At 39.2% G+C, this 27,286-nt stretch overlaps 2 protein-coding genes across 9 annotated transcripts in view; one reads left to right on the forward strand and one right to left on the reverse strand.

The window, feature by feature from the left end:
* The window catches only part of LOC137331491 (mitofusin-2-like), an 82,193-nt gene extending 81,596 nt beyond the window's left edge, over window positions 1–597 (reverse strand). The window contains exon 1 of the mRNA XM_067995313.1: window positions 151–597. The gene's annotated coding sequence lies outside the window, so the exon portion shown is untranslated. The remainder of the gene's footprint in view (window positions 1–150) is intronic.
* zmat3 (zinc finger, matrin-type 3) lies at window positions 251–26,107 on the forward strand. 8 transcript variants are annotated; one of them, XR_010965508.1, is made up of 8 exons: window positions 654–975; window positions 3,028–3,377; window positions 6,491–6,610; window positions 10,640–10,809; window positions 18,296–18,396; window positions 21,950–22,018; window positions 23,798–25,165; window positions 25,928–26,107. XR_010965508.1 is itself a non-coding variant. In XM_067995315.1 (7 exons), exons 1-7 carry the CDS (start codon window positions 580–582, stop codon window positions 24,004–24,006), a joined length of 1,059 nt encoding a protein of 352 aa, XP_067851416.1. In that variant the 5' UTR covers window positions 251–579; the 3' UTR covers window positions 24,007–26,107. The 8 variants fall into 8 exon arrangements, 6 of the variants coding, with proteins under 6 accessions (XP_067851416.1, XP_067851415.1, XP_067851418.1 ...); XM_067995315.1 differs by lacking the exon at window positions 654–975 and adding an exon at window positions 251–619 and having other exon boundaries at window positions 23,798–26,107; XR_010965509.1 differs by lacking the exons at window positions 21,950–22,018; window positions 25,928–26,107 and adding an exon at window positions 18,651–18,802 and having other exon boundaries at window positions 23,798–23,830.
* Window positions 26,108–27,286: the final 1,179 nt, after the last annotated feature.

Raw genomic sequence — 27,286 nt, forward strand, 5'->3', positions numbered from 1 at the left:
TGGGTTACTGGTGAAACTGACACACTTTTTAAAACTGGTGCGTGAGCGAGTTCAGTTATGCGTTAGAAGCTCATAAACTAAATAATAATCTCCTTTTCTCCTCTCCATCCTCCAGGATACAGCGGAAGAAACTTAAAATCAAGCACTTACTGCCAACGTTGGCTCAGGTGTGCCGGCGCCGCGCCTCTTCTGCCTGGATTATGTAGATCATCCAAAGCCACATAAACCGCGCTAGCGACAGTTTGGTCGACGCTTTTTGCACGCACTTCGTTGAGTTGCACTACTCATCCTCTCGCTCACTCACAGACCTCAGGCCGCGCTTCTTCGTCCCAGCTTGAAGCTCCAATGGATCACGCTTCGCTCACATAGGCCTCCAGGCGCTGCTTCACCATGGCAACCATGCCTTGAGTCGTGGGAGCCCGACCCCGCGATGCGGGAGATGGCAGCGCCCAACGTTTACCCCGATGCCGTTAGTCCAAACTCCAGCGCGCTCTCGCGCCTCGAGACCAGACAAACGCTTTGAAACGAATAGAATCTCAAATCCCAACCGCGCGGACACTCTGCCAGGGACTTCCCATCATGCATCGGCCAGCCCAGCATTACCAACACGGTCCAGGGGGTGAGTACTGTAAATATGATCTGAATCCGCCACAACTCCGTGCACCTGAAAGCCTTGGCTTTAATTAGTCGCTTTCCACGCCCTTAATCCATAATTCGTTTGCGATAAGATAGCTTCTTCAAGTGTGCTATTTGGAGAACGGGGTTTCTGCCCCTTCCCTGTAGTCAGCGGTGTTTATGGTCTGTTTATTGGAAGCTGTAAACAATTTCTCAGGATATGGTACAGGGGGAAAGGCTGGGAAAAATGGCGATGAGTGTAAGACAGTGGAGGCTATCTCCAAAATAACTGCAGAAATTGCATGCCGCGGCTACCAGCTAACAATAGCAGAAATATGTGTGCACAAAGGTTTGCAGCAGGTAAGGTTGATGGAAATCTCAATGGGCTCCCTAGAAATTACAATAAAATACATTATATATTTTTGTCGAATAATTAGTGCTGTGGGATGTTCAAAGCTCCCCCGTTAACTTTGATGGGGCTACTTGGGAAGGTTATTTTATCGCAGTGGATTTTACTGTGGTATGGAAACAAGGGACGTTGACATTAAAAGCGCTGGAAAAATGCCATTTCTTTTTGTTTGAGTACCCCACTGAACCAAGAGTTAGTTATACTGATTCTGACCTAACAAGTCTCATTTATTTCCAATGTGAGTATTCTAATAAAAAGGAAAACTGCTTCCTGTGACACTGGATGGGGGAAATACACAGGGATAGAGTTTCTGCTAGATTGCCCTGGCTTTATCAGCGCAATCTGCCTGAACCAGCGCAAAAGACCACGGAAAATCAAGTGTAAGTTACATCAAGCATAAATCGAGGTTCAGCGATCTTTATCCCTGGTTCGAAAATCATTACGCCCGAAGCTGGCCCTGCCCAAAAAACTAGCCACGCCCCCAGATCAAAATTACGTGGATGGCGAGATTCCGCCGATTGAGGCCGTTCCAAGAGGGTCTTCAAATTAAGCTTTGAAGAGTTTCTCTGCGGTAGATGCACAGGCAGTAGTAGGCACGTTTTAAATGTTTTTGCATATTAAAAGATATTTAATTTACTAAGAAATTGACCAGCATACACCAATGAAACTTAAATGGTTCAATATGATTTTTTAAAGTCATTTTCAGTGGTTTAAGATCAGGTTACCCACAGGTGGAATGCTTATTTTTTGTGATAAACCCATTTTCAGCCATATTAATAATACTGCACCAGGTTACCACTCTTAAATACATCAATGAATATTTTTTTAATGAGACTTTTCCCCTCTCCCTTCCACCACTCCCTCCTCACCATCCTTCTTCTTCCTCCTCTTCTCCCTCCTTCTTCCTCCACCACCTCTTTCCCCCGCCCCCATCTTCCATGCTTCAGACAGGGAGGACGAGGTTGCTCAACTGGGGCGAGTTGGAATGAGTGGTCATTTGCAGGGTGGGTTTGTGAAAATACAGTGAATGGAGGGGCAATTGCCAGGTGCTGTAAATGCTTCTCTATGTGTTTGTGTGTATGGTGGGAGTAGTTTACCTAGTTGTGAAAAATCTGCTTGGTGAAGGGGATGTAGATCATGGAAATGATGCTCAGTAGAAGGAGGTCCCCAAGAGAAAATGTTCCCGTTGTGGGAGGATTGCTGCGAGAGTGAAAGTCCTGCTTAATGACGGGGTGGGGTCACAAATGATGGTCACTGGTGGTTGTGAGGGAGGTGGGGGGGGTTCCCAAAAGCAGAAAATGTGCTTGGACAGAGAGACATTGTAGGGTTAAGAGGGAGGGTGCTGGGTTTCATGGTGCAATATTGCCAGTGAAGTCGATGGATGCTGCTAGTGCATGAGTGGGAGTTGGGGGAGTACTGCTGCATCATAGGGAAGAATGAAAGGGAGCAGAGGTCTCCAAAACCTCAGTTGTTACCAGGTAGATTTAATTTAGATATAAGTAGATCACTTTTAAAGTTTAAGTATGTATGCCTGCAAGGGAAAAGAGATCAGCTTCTGACACTCTGATGAGAGATGCAGCCGTAGTGATCTGTAGCAGGAGAGCCTGAAGAGAACTGAAAACTTGTAATTTCTAAATAAATTGGGCGTAAGAGATAAAGATGCAAAGAAAAAACTTTGACATAAAAAGATGACGTGAAAAATAAAAAAATACAAAGTTTGAAGCTTTAATATGCCGTTGAATAATGACTTTATACGAGCTTAGCTAAAAAAAAATCAAGATGGTGGCTGAACTGACACACAGCCTAGAAAGCTTCTGTATAGTCATTGGTGATTTGTGCAATCAGTGTGACAAGGAATTATAAATTACACATAGGAATTTATAATAGATAAAATTGACAAAAGTGACAACAGGAAGTCAAGTGGTGCTGACATGAAGTGCATGCAAACAAAACACATTATATATCATAGATATATAGATATTTAACTTTATTCTTTCGTTTAGCCCCAGAAACAAAAATAAAGTCTGCTTCTGGATCCCCAATGTGCCAACAGCCATATCGACATACAACTCTGTCCCAGACACTGCAGCCTCTTGCTATCCAGCCTCTGCTCTCAAAGCAACCACAGCACCTTCAGTCTACCTCGCCTGCAATGATGCCACCGTCCTCACAGTTGTTACCTGCACAGATGTTTAAACCATCTCAGTCGGAGCTTGTTCTATTCCCACAAGAAAAAGCATCGTCCTTTGATGCAGACCAAGATCCAGTTTTAGCAGATCTCTGTAGGCCACTACTTTGTAAACTGTGCAATGTCTCCCTGAATTCAACACAGCAAGCACAGGCACATTACCAGGTGAGTGGGCCAGCAGGAAAGTGTGTGCGTGTGTGCATCTGTTTGTATGTATTATAATGTTGAATCACACTTTAGAAATAACGAGAGATGAATTCGTATGAAAAAATTAGAACCCTAAATCTAAATTTTCTGATTGGTGTTATTCATTTCAAATAAATGAGTTAATGGTAGCCTTAAATAACACCAATTGGAAAATCTAGATATGGAGCCTAATCTGGAACTTTGGATACCATCAGTCCCGCATGTTAGAAGTTATTGTTTTTGCCTAGCTACCTTTCTTGTCATAGTAAGGTTTCCTCTGTGGCCTTAAGATTACAAATTGCTTCCTGTAAGGATGATTTACATTTTTAGTGGAAAATATTAATTAATTCTGAAGAAATCATAATCCAGTTAAGGCACTGTGAATGGAGACTTGCCTGACATCTATGCATATGTGAACATGCGCACCAAAGTATCAGGTTTGAAACTCTATTCTTCGGCAAATGTGCTAGTAGAACGCATGCTAGATACTGGGAGTGAATTCTTCTGCCAATGTACTAGTAACATGCATGTTAAATACTGGGAATGAATTTATATATAAACAAGTCAATCTCCTGTGTTGTTGCACACAGGGAATCAAGACCAAATGTAGTCTTCAGGTGAAGTGGGGTTAGAGGGTGGAGATACGGGACTAGTCAGTTCAGTCATTTTAAAGTCATACATTCGGTCCTTATTTTTATAATACTTCGACTTTATATTATCTATGTCTATAAGAAAAATATGTCTGTTACAGCTTGGCCGCCACCTTGATTTCTTTTTCTGAACTTCCAGAAGATAACTACCTACCTCTTCAATAAAATGTATAATTTTTGAATTGTTATGTTTTTAACTTAATATTCTTATTCTAACAAAGTTTGTAATATCCTGATGTCTTACTGTTTTTAATTTAAACAAAAGTGCTCTCAATAGCATTTACACTGTCCTGCTCATTCTCCCAATGGCCTTGTCTCTTCTTCAGCTGACCTGCAGCCTACCTCTTCCCTGTGGCACATCTCCCTTAACAAAAAAGCATGACCCACTCCCTGCTGATTAGCATTTACAAACACCGTGCTGATTTTCAGCATGACCCTCAATAACACATAGAACCCCCTCCCCCCCACAACATTACCACCTCCCAAAGCCCGACATAATGAGCAACAGTTTCACATATATAGTTTGATATATATAAGTATCCCCCATGCTGATCAGAACATCTGATATTGACACTCTTTCCCCCCCCCCAATCTGAACATTTTCACTAGAGAGAGGGGCAGAGAGAAGAGGAAAGGGGTTGAGAGAGGGGAGAAGGAGAGATGATAAGAGGACGGGAGGAACAGAGAGGAAGAAGGTTTAGAGGAGAGGGGCAGAAGGGGAGCAATGAAATCAAGGAGAGGAGGGTGAAGGGTGAGTTAATGAGAAGAGGAGGAGGTAGGGGATAGGAGGAGAGTAGGTGGAGAGAAATGAGGGGAGAGGATGTAGAGGAGATGCTTCCCTGTCCCCTTTCCCTCACCACCTCCCCATTCCTCCTTCCCTCCTCTCACCACTGCACCTGAAGATTACACTTGGGCTTGACTATGTGCAACGCCCCAGGAGATTGACCAGCTTATAGTTAAACAGCAAAACTTTTGATAATTTGAGAAACAGAAGTAGAGTCGATGGGGCATAGGAGTTTCTCCACGCTAGATGCTGAGGGGCTACAGTGCCATCGTTGGAAGGAGGATGTAATTACAACCTGACAAGCTCAGATGGGAAATTTCTATTATAAATGTGAAAATGCAATTTTATAATTGGTGTGTGTGCAAATGTTAAACTTTTAATATATTATAAATAAATGTTCTTTGCAATTGCACAACATTTCAGATTATTATTGATTGCAAAGTTGGGTGCAGTGTTACAAGAGCTTTATTAGTCTCTGCATTTGACAATCTATGGGCAAAACTAAATCTTAATAAATCACTTAATTGCTGAAGAATCATGGATTATTTCTATTGCTTCACAAATGCATGGTTAGTTGAAATGCTACTGTAAAAAATAAAGCACATATTTTGTACCGTAATACCAAAGTTTGTTCTCAACTACAGAACTGTTAGCATGCAAGAAGGTCAGAATTTACATTCTTAAATAGCAGAGGGTTTCCTAAACAAGCCTAGAGAAAGAGCTATAGAATGCAAATCCTGAAGGCTTGTGTCTGAATTCACCGGAAGGAGGCCAAGTAGCTTCCATGTCATCAACTACATATTCTGCTGCTCAGCACCCTGAAAGTACTGAGACACCATCCACAGGTTCAAAATGGTTGTTACAGATTTTTAATTTTAGCAGTTCCTTTCCATTTTTATTTTATGTGTCACCTTTATCTTGTCTCTCAGCTGGAAATTAATTGTATAGCCATGAATTTTTCCACAACAGTGGTATTAGTACTGAGTCATAGTTAGTGATGGCTATGGTTATTGGGTAAAATACAAGGGCCCATGTTCTGAGTTTGTGCTGCAAGCAGGAAGCCTTGCCCAACAGAAATGCATATCAGAAATGTGGGTCTGTGCTTTATAACCATAAATGGTCATTAATCATTTGCAGCATGCACCTTAATTTCCAATATTTGCTTATGAAAATTACCCCAATGGCATTTTCCTATAAGCAAAGCATACTGCATATTAATAATAAAACCAGAAAATGCTGGAAACACTCAGCAGGTCAGGCAGCATCTGTGGAGAGAGAAACATAGGGCTAATCTTTCGTCTGAACTTAACAGTTTGGACAAAAGGTCATCGACCTGACAATTTCTTTGTTTTAATTATGTAAGAAATGCCTTGTTTTCATAGTCATTGTCTTAATTTGTCTTTTTCAAGTTCATTTTGGAGACAATTAAAGATAAGCATAAGGAGGACATGAAAATGTGAAGAAAGGGAGAAGGAGTTTAGAAAGTAGGCATAGGTCAAAAAGCTAAAGGAAAACAGGGCAAAGTTGAGAAAGGCAGCACAATATTTATTTCTTGTGCGAGATACCACTCATATTTTGCTATTTACTGTTGCAAATATTCTTGTGCAGAGTGTATATGTTCTCTCTACCCAAATAATTCATGAAAATTTGTTTTTTAGGGTAAAAACCACTCTAAGAAACTTCGTAATTATTATGCTGGGCATCAGTGTCTGGCTACTCCCAAAGTGACTCATCCTGTAGATCAGCCAGCCACACAACTTCATCCACTGGCATCCCAGGTAATATAAATATATGCTTGTATTGGTGAAGATCCAGATCTGCAGAAATGACTGAAAATTATAGCTTTTATTTGTTTCCTGCAAGGCTGTATAATTCAATTGGCACTACTGTAATTGAATTTTAACTGTGTGCAATAATACTGTGCTTATACAGTCAATTTTCCAGCACTCACTGCAACCTGAAAAAAAAATAACTTGCATTTATATATAGCACCTTTCATGCACTCAGGATGTCTCAAAGCACTGCAAAGCCAATGTAGCAGTAGGTGTTAAATTATCTAATATGTACAGATAGGATTCTGAACAGTGTGATCAGCAACAAATACAAAGCAGCCATTCATATCTGCCTTGTAATAACCCTGGTTCACACCCCAGACAATCTGCTAACTTTATACCGAAATCCAAGGAGTTAAGTCCATTATTTTGTACTCTTGCACATTCTTAACAATTTGCAGTACAATTAAAATTGGGATCAAGAAGAATCTTTTTTTAGTGATGTTAGTTGAGGAATTCAGGAGAACACCCCTGCTGCTCTTCAAGTAGCGCCATAGGCTCTTTTACATCCACCCGAGAGGACAGACTTGGCTTTGATTTAACGCCTCATCTGAATAACACCAACTCTGACAATGCAGTACTTACTCCCTCAGTACTACATTGAAGTGTCAGCATAGACTATGTGGTCAAGTCTCTGGAGTAGGGCTTGAATCCACGACCTTCTGACTCAGAGGCAAGAGTGCTACCGCTGAACCAAGGCTGACACAATAGCTACATTGTGTTTACAGTACAGAAATAGGCCATTCGGCCCAACAGGTCTACGCAGGCGTTTATGCTCCACACGAGCCTCCTCCCACCCTACTTCATCTCACCCTATTAGCATACCCTTCTATTCCTTCCTCCCTCATGTGTTTATCTAGCTTCCATTTCAATGCATCAATGCTATTTGGCTCAACTACTCCTTGTGGTAGCGAGTTCCACATTCTTGTGTTGGTCTGATATACAGGTCAGTCAAGAAGGTGAGTGGAATCGGAGAACTCGCTCTCGTTTTCTACATGGCTCAATGGATGTGTGTTAGGGTTTGTTTGTTATCAATCGGTAATAAGTCAGAAGGTCAGTGGCTTGATCCCAGGTGTGTCCACAATTGCTTTCTCGAAAGAAAAGAGTAAATTTCAAACCCTATTCATTGTTTTATTTTATTTTTAGGGATTATTCATGCTAAGACTTTTAATTACTCTCAGGATTGGCTCTGTGTTTTCGTGGAGGAGAATTTTTTTTTTATGCAGCAAGTTGTAACGATCTGGAATGCGCATGCTGAAAGGGCAGTGGCAGCAGATTCAGTCGTAACACTCAAAAGAGAATTGGATATATACTTGAAAAGGAGAAATTTGCAGGGCTATGGGGAAAGAGGAGGGGAATGGGACTAATTGGATAGCTCTTTCATAGAGCCAGCACAGGCATGATGGGCCAAATGGCCTCCTTCAGTGCTGTATCATTCTGATTCTCTGATAATTTCCCAGGAAATTTTTGTTTTATTTAATTGGTTACAGGGTTAGGAATATGTTTGGGGCTTAGGGTTTATGGGTTGGAGTTAGGCTAGTGTTTAGAGTTAAGGGATACATATAGAGGTTAGATTAGAATGTTCTGGTTTATATTTTCTCTCCTATGGCAGAAACTACTCGTTTGCTAGGGTTTATGTTGCAGTATTAAGTGTCAGTTTGGCTCAGTGGGTAGCACTTTCGCCTCTTGAGTCAGAAGGTCGTGGGTTCAAGTCCCACTCCAGAGACATGAGCACCTAATCTAGGCTGACATTCCTAGTGCCAGTACTGAGGGAGCGCTGCACTGTAGGAGGTGCCTCCTTTTGGATGAGACGTCAAACTGAGGTCCCGCCTGCCCTCTCATTGGGATGTAAAAAATTCTGTGGTGCTATTCGAAGAAGAGCAGGGGATTTCTCCCTGGTGTCCAGACCAACAACACTGAAACAGATTATCTGGTCATTATCACACTGCTGTTTGTGAGACCTTGCTGTGCCACACCTCCCACGCCACAGCAGTGGGAGGTGTGGCACAGCAAGGTCTCAAAAGCACTTCATTGGCTGTAAAGCACTTTGGGACGTCCTGAGGAAGGCGCTGTATAATTACAAGTCTTTCTTTTCTTTTTTATGGTTACGAACATACAAAATTGACGGGCAGGAAAAGACCAGCTGGTCCATCAAGCCTGCCCCATACCATGATGACCAGACCATCATGGCCAAACATGGCTTCTTCCCTCCCCCGAACTCCCTTACCCCCAACCCCGCAGCCATGTAATCTCCTGGGAGAGGCAAAAAACAGAAAAACTCCAGGGCCAATAAGGGAAAAAATACTCTGTAAAATTCCTCTCTGACCCCCTCAGGCGTCGGAACCAGTCCGGGAGATCACATGGACCAAGTGTTATCTATGAAGACACTTACCTTCTATATGATGCGATCTCTGCTCCCTTCTCATGTGAACAAGCAGATAGGCCTTGGTTTCAGTTACTGTTGAAGTGCAGTCAGTCTTGTTTTGTAGGCAGACATGGCAGCCAGTTTTTCACACAGCAAGGTCATAGAAACAGCAATGAGATGTATGACTAATTAATCTTATGGTGATGGTAATTAAGTATGAATGTTGGCCAGGACAACGGGAGAACTCCCTGCTCTTCTTGAGAAAAAATCCCATTGAGATCTAATCTGTCCAGCTGAACAGACAGATGGAACTTTAGCTAAATGTCCCATCAAAAAAATGACACCTCCCAATGACTCAGTACTGCACTGAAATGTCAGCCTAGACTACGCGCTCATGTGCTGCAGTAAGCCTTAATTCATTTTTGTATCAATTTGGTCTTTCTGCTGCTCTCTTCTGGCAAAAGAATTCAGGCACACCTCAGTTACCTGCTAAAAACAGCCGGGGGCTCTCTTAAGATTCAAATTCTGTTGTCTGATGGTTTTGACTAGTTTTGACAACAGTTCAATCCTCACATTCTGTTCCTTCTGCTTACTTCCTTTGGAACATAGCACAGATTGTGATTTTCTGGGATTCAGCAGAATTCGCCATCCACATGACCATTCCTCCAAATCAACTATGTATCTCTGAAGTTTATCCAAGCTCGTAGAGGATACCCAAATGGCTATGTCATCAGCAAACTGTGAGAAAGCCCCAATCCTTTGTTTGGGTGTTGGAATGTTATTGACATAAATGAGGAACTAAGAGTGGGCTGACAATTGAACCCTGCAGATCTCCTGCCATTGGGCAAAATCTAGTGGTAATTGCTTTCCCCACTCATAACAATTGTGTGCTCCACCAGGAAATTTGATATCCATCGAATCAGCTTACTTGGAATGTCAAGCTGGGAGATGGTGTACTGTACCCACTGTGCCAAAACTTATCAAAAGCCTGTTCCACATCCAGAAACACTGCCATTTACTGTTTCTTGTTGAAGGCTCACAGAGTGTGTTCTGATAGTTGTGGCTGTTCTGCTGGTGTATACCCAGCTCTGTACTGAATACAACATTGTTTTAAGAAAAACTAACTTTAACAGGAATGTACTGTTGCTATAACATGAATACAATGTGCTGCTAAAGCTCTAAACAAAAACATTCTAAATGAAAGGAGGTGAACTAAATATACATTCATAAAGCAGGAGGAATTAACCCAGCCTAGCCCCCCAGGAGCCCATAAGAGCACCTTTTAAACCGGACTTGACATCACACTGATATCACATTCAACACAGTGTTATGGAGTAAAATCATTTTCTTAACAGAAGTGGCTGCATATTGTCTCAAAAGTGGTATTCTAACTGCACCCACAGTATCTAATTCAGCAAACATTTCAATTTTAAATAACTAGAATACTTGAATATTGCCTTTTTTGATCTTTGCTACTTATACAGTGAGAGAATAAGAATGAACTGTTATTGTGGTTATTCTTTTGTCTACAGGGAGCTCTCTGGGGACTTAACATTCATTATCTGCCTCCTTTAGGTTTGAATTATTGATGAGTGTTATTTTCTGTTCAGTCAGGGTCCTCCAAGACAGCAGGTCGTGTGATTCTGGCCACAGCAAATGATTACTGCAAACTCTGCGATGCTTCTTTTAGCTCCCCAGCTGTGGCACAGGCACATTATCAAGGAAAGAATCATGCCAAGAGACTGCGGCTAGCAGAGGCTCAGAAATCCAATTCACTTTCGTATGTATGCTAACAGCTAAGCATTCTATAACAAGATTTTTAATGTGTCAATTTTTTGTACAATATCTGCTTTCTGTTATAGTACCATCATAATTTTGAAAAACATAAATGGATGTTTCGCCTCCAAATGTAGAAACCTAATTAAAATTTGTTTTAATGATAGGCATCTAAAACCTTTCTTTTACTGTCTACAGACAAAGGTGATTCTTCCTCATGCGTTCATCCTCTACATACCTTAGGACAGGCCCATCATCCAGCCAGCAGTCAATCATTGGAACAGTGCCCTCTTGGGAGTTTTGAAACTTGACATTTGATCTTCCCCCAAGCACATATTGCACAGAAAGCCATTCCACAGCAATTATTCTCCCATTGTTGGCAGCAGCATCAGAGCTTTTACCCTGTCAATAGGAAAGGTTTTTATGAAGTATTTTCTGCTTTGTTATTGACCATTTCCAACTTTTAAAGCTTTGGTTCAGTTCTCATCTCCAATATCTTCAATGGAACTTTTTTTCACATGAAAAGTACACTGGTGTTTTTCCCATACTAGGCTTCACATTTTGAGTGTGCAATAGTGGATCTTTTTCCCTGAAGTCAGGAAGAGCTTATATGATGTTCTTGTCACTCAACAGGAGTCAAATCTTGAGAACCAAGGTCTCTGCAATCTAATTCTGAAGAGAAGCATAGGTAATTAATGCCTGAGAGAGCTATGTCTTTCATAGAAAACTTCAAAGTTAATTGTGGGGCTGATCCATTTTAAGAGCATCGGTTGTGGTGAGGTCTGTATGACTGGAAAGGAAGCCAGAAGCAGTTTAAAATCCAGGCAGCTTTTCTCTAGCTTGTTCACTAAAACCTTTAATGTCAGGAGAAGCCAAGGAGTGTCCAGTACAATTTAGTTTTGGACCATCTGCCCTGAAGATATCATAAATTTCCTCTAAAGCTGTTTTAATTGATTTCTTCTTGAGGCAGAACCCAAGAACTTTTTCTGACCTAGGAACTGCAATTACACCAATCTGCACTCACGACTCAAACATGTTTTTGAACACTTCTGATTTACCTGACACACATGGACTTTTAAAAAAAAATCTTGGAATGTGGACAACATGGGCAAGACTGCATTTATTACCCATCCCTAGTTGCCCTGAGAAGGTGATGGTGGCCTTCTCCTGAACCACTGTAGTCCTTATGCATCCACAATGGTGTTAGATAGGAAATTCCAGGATTGATATGAAGGAATGACAGAATATGTCCAGGTCAGGGTGATTTGATGATGTTCCTATAACATTGCTGCTCTCATGCTTCTCGGTGGTAGAGGTTGCGGGGGAAGAGGTGTTGTCGAAGTAACCTTGGTTGACTGTTGAGAGATTCAGTATCTCCATCTCCAGGAAATCTTTCAGTTGAAGTACTGCTTGAAGTCAAAGTTCCCAGACCATAGAAAGCTAGAATTAGCTGTAGTGAGTTGTCTGGCAAATACAACTCCCACCCCTATTCATCATTGAAAAATCTTGCTATATCTACAACCTCACATCATGAGGTAAAAATTAATCTTGGGCGATAGCGCAAAGCGGGCGGTGTCGCATGGGCTGCCAGTTATACTCCCCTCCTAATATCAGTTCCATTGAAGTCAATGGCACTGAATATCGGGCTCAGCGTATAACGGGTGGCTGATGCAATACCGCCAGTTTTGCACCACCATCCAAAACATATTTCTACCCCTATGTCTCAATCTTGGAACTGTTGGCATTATGAACCTCCATAAGCTTTCATGGATTTCTCTTATGACAGAAAATTCCTCTTTGGGATTTAATTTGAAGAAATGCTGGAGTATTTGAAGAAAAAGATTGCATGCCTGTCAGTGGAAGGCCAGCTTCTGTTTTGTCTTTCTCCACACCATAAAAATGTTTCCTGACCTAATCAGTATTTGTAGTACAATGATTGAATTCTTAGTGTTTGTGAAACAGGTTTTTATGAATGGTTTTTGAGCCATGCCTCTGAAGTTCATGTTTGTATCAGAATTGAGGACCATTTTTTAATATATGTTTTAAAAGACTCATTTCATGCTTGGCTAGGTGCTAAATTGTGGCATTTGTGGCTCTGCTGTGATTGGTTCACAAAACTTCACAGCCAGTGAGTATTGTTGGCTGCCCAGAGGAAATTATATAATTCCTGCATGGCATAAATTATTTGCCTTGCACAAACAATTCCTCTGTAGGGCTTTTCAAAGCCAACACCCAAAAAATTGACCCCTTTACTACCTAATTCTTCATAAACTGGGTTCATTGTCTCAAAATAGTTATGTTAAGATAAATATACTGTCAAATAGAGGTCTTCTGCCTGTAGTGGTTAAAATAGAAAATATTCTCAAAACATATAGCACCAAATGGATGACATTTGGTTCATGGTGTAGGGATTTTACAGACATATTATGATATTGCAACAAAATATATTTGCAACATTTATTTCATCCAAGCCTCAAAACTGGTTATATCAGAGTTTATTTAGTGGCTATCACTGTTTCCAAAATTATTTCAACCACCACAATCACCAATGATTGAAGATATATTTTCTATGTAAGCTTCCTTGGAGCTTTTACATATTGTAGGATTAAAATTATTTGAAGCAAGATAATTGTTAGTTTTATATTCTGGCAATAAAACTTCAGGCGACCACTTCACAAAGCTAAGGACTGTGGAATGTATCTCTTTATGTATGAACGACCAGTTCATGACACAACTATCCTCATGAGTTAACATTTAAAAAGGTGCTTTACATTCTGTTTTTGAGGGAACACATTTAATTTATCTTTATGCCTTTATTAAATACTATTCTCTGAACTTTTATCCAAAAATACTCTCTTGTGAATTAGCTCATAAGGCAACCTTAATCTCAAATCAAAGTAACTCTATCCCCAATTTTTGGCAAAACCTTAATATATTGCTAGGAATTGTTTTTAGATCTTGGGATGTGAAGCAATGCTGGCAAGGCTATATTTATTGCCTATCTTTAGTTGCCCTTAGTAGTGTGCCTTTTTTATTGAGCCACTGTAGTACTTGTAGTGATGATGCTCTCATGGTCACGTTAGTTAGGGAATTTTAGGATTTTGACCCAGCAACAACGAAGGGACAGCGATATATGCTCAAGCCAGGTTGGTGTGCGACTTGGAGGGGAAGTTGCAGGTGATAATGTTCCCATGATATTGCTGCTTGGTGGTAGAAATTGTAGGGCTTGAAAGTGCTGTCAAGATAAGCTTGATGAGTTACTGCAGTACATCCTATAGATGGTACATACTGCATCCACTGTGCACCATTGGTGGTAATGTCCAATGGCAAGGAAGTTGATCAAGCACACTGCTCTGTTCTGGATTGTTGAACTGTCTGCGTGTTTCTACAGTTCCATTCATCCAGGCAAATGGTAAGTATTCCATCAAACTCCTCATTTGAGTCTTTGAGAGGTCAGGACGTGAACCACTTAAAGCAGTATACCAGCTTCTGCTCTTCTCTTATAGCCACAGTGTTGATGTGACTAGTCCATTTAGCTTCTAAGCAATGGTGGTGGCCCTCAAGATATTGATGGTGCAGGGATTCAGCAGTAAACATAGGAACAGAAGTAGGCCATTCAGCCCCTTGAGCCTGTTCCATCACTCAATGAGATCATGGTTGATCTGTATCCTAACTCCATTTACTTGCTTTGGCTCCATATGCCTTAATACACTTGGCTAGCAAAAATCTATCTATCTCAAATTTAAAATTATTAATTGAGCTAGCAGCTACGGCTTTTTGTGGGAGAGAGTTCCACATTTCTACCACCCTTTGTGTGAAGACGTGTTTCCTAACTTCTCTCCTGAATGACCTGACTCTGATTTTAAGGTTATGTCCCTTGTCCTAGACTCCCCCACCAGCAGAAAAAGTTTCTCTCTATTTACCCTATAATTTCCTTTCAAAATCCTAAAAACCTCAATCAAATCAGCCCTTAACCTTCTATATTCCAGGGAATACAAGCCTAGTTTATGTAATCACTCCCCATAATTTAACCCTTGGAGCTCTGCTAACATGCTGGTGAATCTGCGGCTGCACTCCTTCCAAGACCCCAATATATCCGTTCTAAGGTGCGGTGCCCAGAACTGTACACAGTACTCTGAATGTGGTCTAACTAGGGCTCTGTATAGTTATAGCAAAACTTCCTCCCCATTATATTCTGCCCTCTAGATTTAAGGCTAACATTCCAATATAATGTTATTATAGTATAATAGTGGTGATACTGTTGAATGTCATGGGGAGATGGCTGGACATTTTATTGTTGGGGATGGTCATTTCTGGTGTTTGTGTAGCACAAGTGTTATCTGCCATTTGTCAGCCCAAGCCTGGATGTTGTCCAGGATTGTGCTGTAGGCTGGCATGGGCTGCTTCATTTTCAGAGGAATTGTGAATGGAGCTGAACATTGTAGAATCGTCAGCAAACAGCCCATTCCTGACATTATGATGGAGGGGAAGTCATTGATGAAGCAGCTGAAGATGGTTAGTCTGAGGATGTAAGGTATGTGAAGGAAAAACAAATAAGGAAGAAAGTAAGACCATACCTACCTTCTGTGTGATCTTCCTCATTCTTTGAATGTAATTTATCTTCGACATACCTTGCTCCCATCCTCCTCCACTATTTCTAACTCTTATTTCAAGTGTATTTATTGTTATTTAACTTTGTTATTGTTTCCTTCTCCGTGTAACAATTGCCTTCAGTTCAGTCTGCCTCTCAAAAAGAACTGAGGACTGGTCTGTGGGCAGGACTTTTATGTTTTAGAGGATTGAGGGAAAATCAGTTGATTCGCTCATGATTTTGATGAGTATAAAACCCCTCCAAGGGACACTGGTCTATTGATTTTTGCCCCCTCTCCCAGAAAAAATAGGCATATCCTAAGGTACATGGTGGATAAACTACATTTGAAGAATAAGGAAGACCATTTCAAAGGTAAATAATCTTACTTTATATTTATGTACAGCAACTTGAAGGTATAAAACAATAAAATGGGTCTTTTTGCTATAGCAGTATTGATGTTTGTCACCTTGCTAAAAGTGCTGGATATAATCATTCCTATTTACTGATGTATCCGTATTAATTCTTATGAAGGTTTATGTTTCAATAACAACTCCATTGTAGTAACATTTTAAATTATAACTTCTAAGTTGATCTTACTGTTAGAATAAGATGATTTTGGCTGATTTGTAATAGATTCAAGTATCAGAAGAAAATGTTGTAATAGTCTAGTGTGTAAAATTATGTCATCAAAACTTTAATCACTCTGGTTGATATTCTACGGCTGGAGTTGTATTATACCCAGTGCAAGCTCCACCTTGTGTAAGACAGCTTCCTGGAGGTAATCTCCCACCTTCGGGCTTTAGTGTGCTCCGTAGTCTTCTGCATTAAACTGCCACTTCAGCAATGATGCACACCCAAAAGCACTTTACATTCATGTGAACATGGCAATCAAAATCGATTCTAAATTAGTACAGAATTAATCCATTATGTCAAAAATACACAGGAAGCTTAAGATAAATGTTAAGCCATCATTTTAGACCTTGTAAGTATAGGGGAATAACTTGTATACCTTTTTAACACACACAACAGGCACACATGGATGATGATGGGAAATGAGAACGATAATGCACTAGGGTGTAAATGCTGCAAATCAGCTGCTTTAGACTATGAATTCTGTGCTGCGCTTTGGAGGAAGTTATTAATTATATTATATGGTTGTGCTTTTATTTAAATTACATCAGAGAAAGTGTTTTATGACCAAATAAGTCATGATTTTGTTGAATGCATAACAGCCTAAACAAAATTTACCATGTCAGCTTGGCTCAGTGGTAGCACTTTTATTTCTGGGTCAAAAGGTCATGGCTTGAAGCCCCTCTCCAGGACTTGACCACATAATCTAGATTGACATTTCATTGCAGTACTGAGGGAGTGCTGCATTGTTGGAAGTTTCAGATGGGATATTAAACCGAGGCCCTATCTGTTCAGCTGAATATATACAATCCCAAGGCAAGGGAGTTCTCCAAGTGACTTGCCCAGCATTTATCCCTTTACCAACACTACCAGAAAACGGATTAAGTAATCATTGCCGTTTGTAAGACCATGCTGTGCACAATTTGGCTGCTGCATTTACCTACATAAGTGATTACATTTCAAAAGTAATTCATTGGCTGTGAAGCACTTTGGGACATACTAAGAACATGAACGGAACTACATAAATGCAAGTTCTTTGTAAGATTTATCAATAAGATCAACTTTACCACAAATTCTTTTTAAATATAGAACTATAAAAATATAGTTGAACCACTTCCTCCTGGACAACCTGCAAAATCTATAGGGCTAGAATCAGCTGATCATGAGTCATTTCAAATGCCAACAAGATATCATTCAAAACCATTTTGCTGCTGTTAAATCGGCCTTATATTTTTGACTTTGTTTAAAAGAAAAGGAGACAAGGTAAACTAAAACATAAGGGCCTTGAAATTAAGCAATGGGATTAATAGGTTCGTGCCTCTGCTAAAATTGTGGAGAGAGAAATTTTAGGCAAACATGTGAAGGGTTTATGTCCTAATATATCCCACTGCATAATTTCAAGGTCCAGAAGATTTATCAGAAAGTACAGTAATCCTTCCCATGGCTCAGAGATCTTATCAAATGGTTACCTAAGCCATAAGGAAGGTGCCAGGTTGGATTCTTAATCTGTACTGCTTTAACTGATCTCAGCCAGAGCACCCTCGAGCGAGGGAGGGAAAAATCAGCTAGGGTTCCCACTTTTAATTGTTAACCAGTGATCCATGCTGTGTAGAAGTCAGATGGGGACAGGATCACACTTTACTCTGATGTACCTGTGGTCAAATAGCCTGCCACTATTCACTGTCAAACCCTGGACTGCCCTACCTGTAGTAAGGGGATTGCTTAATTGTTCCTAAGGGGATAAAGGAAGGGGATAATAAAACATAATAACAGTCTTCCTATACAGTTTAGGGTTCAGCCAGAAAAGCCAGGAGATGGGTATAATGGTGGTTCTTTCTTCCATCATCCACTCACTTCTGAAAAGTATGGATTGCTAGTTTTTTTTTGAAGTGGTGGCATTCAAAATGTGCAACTTTACAGTACAATGCATGCTGTAATAGATTTCATACAGTTATAAGTTTGATTTGCAGAAACTCTTAAATTTAGGATCTTTCCAGTTTGTACATGTTAAACTCTGATGAGTTATTGGCTGGGTTGAGCGTTTGTATATGCAATTTTTACATCTTACTTCATCTGAAGGAATGTTTAATAGTGATGTCAAATTACTGAAATTGAAAACTGCACTTTTAGCAACAGAACAAAGCCTGATGCTTTACACTTGCTAAATATTTTGACTGCAGAACAAAATAACAAGAGGATTATTATAAAACATTTAAACGTATTGTACAATCATTATACATTTGATTAACAAAGAATCTTAATTTTGCAGAGAAGCAACAGCTCACACAAAGAGGAGGCAAAGGAAAGAAGGCAATGAATTTAAAATTGTGCCAAACCGTCGCAATCTACAAGGAGTTCAAAATACACTAGGTATCTAGTATTTTCTGTTTGCAAACATGTTAAATATTTGCAACATAGGAATGTGCAGCAAGGAGACAAGTGATCAGATAACCTGTTATTAGTAATGTTGGCTGAGGGATTAAATGTTGGCCAGGACGCAGGGAGAACTCTCCTCCTTTTCTTCAAATAGAGCCATGGGACTTTTACATCTACCTGAGAAGGCAGATGGGGCTTCGGTTTAATGTTCTGAAAACGGTGGCTCATGCTGTGGTGTGGTTCCACAGGTATCGGCAATATTCTAGAACCTTACCCAAACGGATATTCTTCATATGTGAGCCTGGACAGTGGATGTTGGCAGGTCTTTTGACCAATCGGATGGAGATCCTAATCTTGCTGTCATCTGATATCTACAGATAAGCCCTTACCAAGGGGGAAGGTGACTTGATAACAATCAGGAGCAGGAATGAAGGCTGATTTATTTTTTTCTCTCTTTCCCCCCCCCCCCCCAAAGTCAGGTCATTGAGATAATTTCTAGTGGCCCACTGCTGCCTGAGGTAAGATTGGCTAACTCAGCAAACGACATGGGATGGATCTGGAGCATTCCTCTTTTACTTTTATACTATCAAGGATAGTAGTCAGTAGTCTTAAATGTACCCTGACTAAATTAAGCAAATTATTAAAGTTCTTTTAGGGAGAGGAATTTATACTGTGCTCCTGATGAAGTTACACAAAATCTGATTATTTCCCCAGAATTATAGGAATATCTAGGCATCAAGGGATATGGGGATAGTGCAGGAAAATGGCATTGAGGTAGAAGATCAGCTATGATCTTGTTGAATGACGGAGCAGGCTCGAGGGGCCGGATGGCCTACTCCTCCTATTTCTTATGTCCTTATCTAACTGAAGCTGGGTTACATAGAATTACATAGTCTACAGCACAGAACCAGGCCATTCAGCCCAACTGGTCTATACCGGCGTTTATGCTCCACACAAGCCTCCTCCCACCCCTCTTCATCTAACCCTATCAGCATATCCTTTTATTCCTTTCTCCCTCGTGCTTATCTAGCTACCCATTCACAATATAAATGTTCCCATTAGTAGTTCTTATGGATTTTGTGTCTTTGTTACTGTATTTAATTTAATATCATGGAGTGGCTTTACCTTATCCCATGAGTCAACCTGTAATTGATATTGTAACCAGTCAGTTTGTGTCAACTTGCTACATTGGAATAATTGTTATGGATATATTGTCAGCTTAGGACCATCGCTACTAAATTGTAAAAGTTTGTTAGGACACAATTGGACATCAGGGTCTTTTACAAGAAAATGGAAAATCTCATGCAAAGTAGATATAATAATTTACATTTGCTTCCAATCATCATGATGCTTTGAATTACAGAACTCCCTTGCAAGTTTGTAGAGATCTTTTGTGATCTCAGTCAAGATGTCTGATCCCATAGAAAAGGCTAGTACTTGTTTGAAAGGATCCACGACTTTGAAACTTCTCATGTAAATATTTTCAGGGATTTAAACGACATTGTTGTTTATTTCAAACAGAAAACATGGTGTGCCATGAGGCCTCATTTGCTTACATAAATCTATTTGAATGACCTGGATAATGAAACCAACTATAAGCTGGTTAAATTTGTCGATGACATTAAAGTAGAGAGGCAATAGAAACAAAAGTTGCAACAAAAGATTTGCTAAAAGCCTTGGATTGGTTATGCAATTCGGCAGACACGTAGCATTTATATCAATGTTATATCAATGTTAATTTTAAAGTTTTGAGTTTAAAGTGTTGAAAAAATGTGGGACACATGTATACAACAAATAGAATTGAATTATCACAGGGACAGAGAGACAAACTTGGGAGTAATAGCAGACATGTCATTGAGGCCCAACTTGGACATATATCATGTTCAATTTTGGTTACTGCACCATACCACTAAATAAATAAACTTGTAATAAGGGGTTAAGTAACTATCAACAAGTTTGATTACAACTGTAAAGGGGAAGAGGAAAGAATAAAGAATCTTAAGCGTTATAATTCTAAAAAGAAAGTCGTTGGAGGGACCTTATCACATTATGTAAAATATTAAATGGGATGGATAAGCTAAACAACAACAAACAAGCAGGGTAATAGAAGCAAAAACATTAGGGTTCTTCAAAATACAATTAAATACCATGATGAGAAGATAATTACTAGAGGAATGAACTTGGATCATCCAAAATGAATTTTTAAGTTGGGGAGATCCTTGGGTTTGAAAGGAAGCTATGATTGTTCTTCCTGCTTTCAATATGTACTTTATTAATGAGAGGAGAAATTCCAGATACAGAGAGGCATATCTCAAGGCATTCTGTAGCCTAAAAAAGGCAAAAGAAAGTAATATGGCTTTCTAGAAACAGTGCAACCTGAATAATCAAAAGTGTTTGCAGTTCTGTTTTGTAATGTTATACTGTATCATAATGCAATCCAAGATACACAAAGCATTACATTTTGAAAAACACTATTAATCTTTCCCACAGGTCAAAAGTTTCATTATACATGTTATGTTCTGCATCCTGAATATATATAATATCTGAATTCTATAAAAGGTTATGTGCATTTTTTGATGGCCGTTTGTGGGAGCTGAGAGGACCATTCAATAATGTTTTATGTTACAGAATTGCACTGATACATGTGACTTTATAGAGACCACTAAACGTAGGGGTAATAAACTAATGGACAATAACACAATTTTGAGACTAAATTAAGATATCACGAAATAGTAAGCTGCTATTTATATAGTTTGTGCTCCTGTTAGCGTATAAGATATATTAGTGCATGAACTGCATGGAAGGTACAATGGGGCAGATTTTGCTGTAGCGGGGCATCTAATGGCATCTGCACCCTTCAGCTCAAAACATTTTTGCCCACTAAGTTACTGAAAGTGCAAGCTGATAAAGGCACACCAAGGGAAAAAGAGCATCTGGGACCTTAGTATACAATACTGTGGGCTCAATTTTACGGGGAAATTGTGGGGGCGGGGCGGGCTCTGAAAATCACGGAAATCCCATTTGGGTTCGGAAGCCGGCTCCAACCTGCCGACTTCCGAGTTTCCCAAGATGCATCTGTGTGCACGTGGGCGTCCCGAAACCGGAAGTCCCGCCAGCAATTAAAGCCGGCGGGATGACAGCTAAAGAGCCAAATGTACCTCATTGAGGTAATTAAGGCACTTTACTTGTGACAGATTACTTGGTTATAACTATTTTTAACTTACCTAGGCGGCTTGTCCACCGCTTCTGATTCCCGGATCAGGGAAAAGGAAATGAAATGAAGTACATCAAAAACCATAGAAGGAAGTTAAAACACAAAATCAACCTAACTTTCCACCCTGCTCCGAAGTCTCCCACTCTGATGTCCCCCTCTTTACCTCCCGATCTTCCCATCTTCCCCTCTCCACCCCCCCGATCTTCCCCTCTTTCTACCCTCCCCCCCCCCCCCCCCCCCGATCTTCCCCTCTTTCCACCCTCCCCGATCTTCCGTTCCAGCACCGGATGACATCTTGCTTTCTTTCCCCCCCCCCCGGCCGTTGCGTTGCAGCTCCTGACGGCAGCCAGCCTGTAAATCACGTCAATCATCAGCAATCACCATGCAATTGCGTCAGAAACGGTAAGTTTTGTTTATGCGGGCTTGCCACACACACCTTCACCCCCCCCCCCCCCCGCTGCCAACCCGCCACTATTTCAAAATTGAGCCCTTAATCTCCTTAACCAATCAGATTGAAGGATTGAGAAATAAACAGTGGAAGGATTGAGAAGGAAGTGTAAATTAGAGTGGGTGAATTCAATGTCAAATCAGGTACATAGAGAGGGAATGAAAGATTGAATTAAGAGAGAGAGGAAAAAAGAGACAGGATAATTTTTTTTTAAATTACATTTTAAATTTGACATTTTAAAAATCTCCAACAATTAATATCTGAAGGAATGAGACCCCACACTTGTAATAGTTAATTTTCAGTGCCAGAGAGGTTGATTGGCAGTCATTAACAATTATTACATCATTAAAAGGGTTCAAAACTTAATTTTTTGTGGCAAGTTTAGTTCGTATTTACTGCGCAAAATACAGCAACTTCACGACATTCAATGCATGTCAGTGGTGAGGCAGACAGTGAAATGCCGTTTTCGCGAAGCTAATGGCGGAGTGGCACAACTCAGACAGCAACTTTTGATATTGGCATTTAAGCACACATCAGCTCCTCGTCTGAAGTTACTGTACCATTTGTGCGTAATTTACGGGGAGCGCCATTAGCCTCACCGTTATTTTGACAGCAAAATCTGGCCCATTATTTGTACAACTGATGTACCCATTTGAGATACATGGAATATGTTTTTTTTAATGAAATTAATTAATGTATTTCCTTGCTAATCAACTAATTTATGGGGTAAAGTGCAGTGGAGGATAGTTTGTATGTTTTTCTTCTAATAAATTTGGGACTGAGTGCATATGGCCTATTATACCATGTTGATTAAAGAAGAAAGTATTAGTCTTTATATCACCAGAACAACCACTAGCCAGACAGTAACAGGTATGTATAAATTGGTTGTTCTTGCCCAGTGTATACTGAATTCACTTTTTTTGAACTAGTTGAAATAATTTATTTGTAATGCTTTTACTTCATTTTAATGTTAACATCATAAGGGGCCACACAAAATTCAATGCATTAATATATATGTATAGTGGATTTTTTTTCTTACAAACTTTTCCAAATCTTTTTTTTAAAAACTGGGATCAGTACTTACCTGGCAACTTCAGAAGGCCTAGACTGAAGTAAATAGTGGTGAAATTCTCGTACAAAAAAAAATCTGGCTGCCAAACTATATAATGTGTGGAACAAACTGGAAGATTTCACTGACATTATACAATAGCTGCTGAAGTCTTGCAGTTCAGTGTGACTGAGGGAGATGCACTTTTAAGGGAGAGAGACATGTGATGGAAATAAAAGAAAGGGGAACAGAAAAAGAGAGAAGAGGCTGAGAAAAGTAGACCTCAACGGTAGCAGGAAGTTAACAACAATCGGAGAAAAAATTTGTAGCCAGCTGGCAGAAATATGCGAGATCATTTCAAGAAGAGAGAGGGACCGCTACAAAGAGAGAAAGCTCAAAGTCTGCTTCTCAAAGACAGAGGGAGACAGAAATGAAACATTTAGAAACTGATAATCTGACAGTATATGAAAGAGGAAATCAGAAAGCTGCAGCCAGAGCAACGTTATAGTGAAACAGTGGCAAAGAAACACACTGTATCCTCATGTTATTGTATGGGAATATTTTTTCCTTCAGTACATTTTACAGGTACAAATAATCATTTAGATAAACATCAGGGAATGTAATTATCATGTCTCTTTAAATAAATTGATCTTGAATCATTCAATTTAAGCTTATCATTATATAGGTCCTTACTTTAATCCACGTTCCCGTCAGCGGATTCCACGCGACCTAGCAATGTGTGTGACACCAAGTGGACAGTTCTACTGTTCCATGTGTAATATTGGGGCCAGTGAGGAGCAAGAATTTCGGCTGCACCTTGAAAGCAAACTGCATAAGAGCAAGGTTTCAGAGCAGCGTTACCGCAATGAGATGGAAAACCTTGGATATGCATGAAGCTTTGGAACTAAATGCATCTTGAAGCTTTAGGAGAATGCTTATAATTGTCTGTTAATGATACATTCACAATATCTGTATAGAAAGTTTAAAGACTCAATAATTAAGAAAAAAAATCATAGAAACCATTGTTTTTTAATTGTCAAAATGTACTTTGTGTTCTCTTAATGTTATTTTAATTTAATGTTGCTACTTTGTGTATAGAGAACCTCAGTTAATTGTTTTGTTGCTAAGTTTTGTTCCTTAAAGGGATGAATGTGTAACTGGGCAAATGCTGCTTCTGCAAATGATTTAGAAGCATTTGTGATTTAATATTTGGTTTTCTCATACAGTAACTTTTAACAAAATGTTCAACTTTTGTGGAATTTTAATGTCATTCTCATTTACTTTCTTTAGTATTCTACTTATTTTTGATTCCCGGTCTATAATGGTCATCTGAAGTCGGTCCAAAAGGTGATATCCTAATAAATGTTCAATCATTCATTTATTGTTGAATGATTTTTATAAAGAGAGTCTTGCCGTCAGGCTCTCTGTAGAAAAAATAATCAGTACAAAAAATACTGTAATATGTTAACACCTGTTTGTTCTGTCCATTTCAGTTAATTTTTAAGATTTTTGTTTAATAAATGTGTGTTAATGGCACCATTGTGGAAAGGTACTAATTTGGAAGAGTTATGTGCTTGATGATGTGAGGTTGCTAAATTAACAAAATTGAAGCATCCCTGGGTTTATGTCTATAATTTTTATGTGTGTGTATATATATATATATATATATATATATAATTCAGCTCCCTCACAATTGGGCTCGGTATTTTAGCCACTAATGGCATCATCAGCATGCACTGTTTAAACAGTCAACAACAGAAAAACTAAAGGAAATTAATCTTGGGAATCTTGATACTACTTGATTTTTAAAAAGGATCCTAGTGGTGATATCCTCCTTTTTCAGACTGGTTTCACTGTACCAAAATGTTATGAAAATAATCCACTTAAGTATATTTTTTAAAATAGTTAAGGTTAAAATTGTGGGAAAGTTATATGTGCAACCCTTTTGCAAGCTGGTCAATTCCAATTTCAGTATTTGATGGATAAATCCTTTCAAAACTGGAGATAGATGGCTGATTATGAGTTTGTGTGTCAGAGCTTCGAGTGATTACAGGTAAGTCTGTATATTATAAAGTGGAACATAATATAAATTGATAAACCTAGTATAGCCAAGATAAGCAACATTGAGTTAAGGGGTATATTTGTGCAGGATATACTGCAAGTTTTCTATTTTAATGATGGAAAATGGTTATTTTCATGATCTCCATACTACTTGTTTTATATTCTATGAACTCTTATGTCCCTTTTCACTGGGCTGCCAAGGCTACGTTTAAGAACAGTTGGCACAGGATCTTTTTAATAAATGCTAGCCTTTATGAATGAATGTTCTTTATCGAATTATAGTTTATTTTTTATAATTTTTTTACAGATGTAAAAATGTGCTGAATTTTTCTATCATTGTGCTCATTGTTATATTTTTCTCTGCATTGGACTTAATGTGAAAAATGACTATCTGTTTCTGTGTCTTAAGTTTTAAAAGATAATTAAATTGAGCCTTTTATGTTTACATAATAGATGTTGATACTAAAAAAAGTGCATTTATAAATTTATGGTTCAAACTGTGTCCACTGCATGATTGTACTTGTTTGGAATCTTAGTTGTATCCAGTAGTACAATCTACAGGCTAACATTTCCATTTCAAACATGGGATTCACTTCAGGTCTTACTATATAGTGTTCTGTCTCACTAATAATTCAGTTTAACAAGAATAGTTACAAAATTTCACATACAATGGGCATAAAATAAATTTAAAAGCCACTGGCTTTTTGTTGCTGACTCATAGTGAAATATATATATTTAATTTTTTTCTTTATAGATTTCCAACAAACCAATGTTAAATCGCAGAAATAAGAGACTGAATTACTTGAACTCATCTGTAAGAATGAATTACCTGAACGTAGCTTTGAGTTTGTTTTTATTTCACAGAGCTTTACGATATGCTTCTTGTGTAAATTTAAATTTATGGAATAAAATAATTTTTTGATTTTTTTTAAAACGTTTTTCTTTGTGGTTCTATTTTGTGCTAATGTCAAAACAACCTGTTTAGCAAAAACAAAACAGAAAATGTAATTGTGAGTGGTCATTGACCATTTTTTCCCCAAAATAATGCATGAATACTTCCTTATCTCTAGAAGTAAACAAATGAATGTCCACAATCTATATCCATTCCTACATCTCTACTATTTAGCACTGGCTAACTGCACTCCACAGACGATACATCCTCTCCTTAGCCCCATCTGCACAGGAACCATCACATCTGATGGAGTATTTGATCTATTCAGTCAAAACCTTTCCGTACAGCCTCCAATTCTAATGCCATTCCCAATCTGTATTCAGTTCCTTTTTAAAGGAATTAATTGGCACAGCTTTAACTAATTTGGAGTCTGTTTCACATATCTATTACTTGGGAAAGGAAGAAATCTGATAATCTTGAGACATACTCAAAGTTCACCTATTTATATCCTCAAGTTCTGCACTCAACCTAAGACAAATACCAAGATTACATCTACATCATCTGTTACTCTTGGCATTTTAAAGGCTGTGATCATATCGTTTCAATATTTTTGCTAATAAAAATAAGTTCAGTTCCATGAGCTTTTCCTTCAGTCTCACAATCATCAAATCCATTCCACTGGATCTTCCAACACATCAATATCTCACTGAAGGTAAAGGGGGTGAAATTGGTCTTGGGCGGTAGCACGAAACAGGCAATAGCAAATCGGCCCATTTTACACCCCGTCCAATTTTCTTTTCCATTGGTAGAATATCTGTCCATATAATTATCTCTCACCATACCTTATTGTTATGTCACCTAGTATACAGAAAAAATGCAGAATATTTCCCTAATCAATCAAATTTTGTTTCCTCTAAAATCATTACACATTTAATGCTTGTGAAAATAAACTATTAGATGAAAAAATGCAACACACATGATGGTTGGAACTTTCAACTTCGGCAGGGGCATAAAACGGGCAAGATCGGATGGGCCACTTGTTATACACTCCGGCCAATTTTTCTTTCCTTTCACTTGAACGGAAAGGAAAATCGGGCAAGACGTGAAAAGGGCAGTCGATCTGATCCCGCCTGTTTTACACCCCTGCCGAAGCTGAAAGTTCTGAAAGTGTGATCATATATATCACAGTAAAGCATAATCATTATAGGAATTAGCTGCATC

Source organism: Heptranchias perlo, chromosome 13 (assembly GCF_035084215.1).
Source record: "Heptranchias perlo isolate sHepPer1 chromosome 13, sHepPer1.hap1, whole genome shotgun sequence".
NCBI lineage: Eukaryota > Metazoa > Chordata > Chondrichthyes > Hexanchiformes > Hexanchidae > Heptranchias > Heptranchias perlo.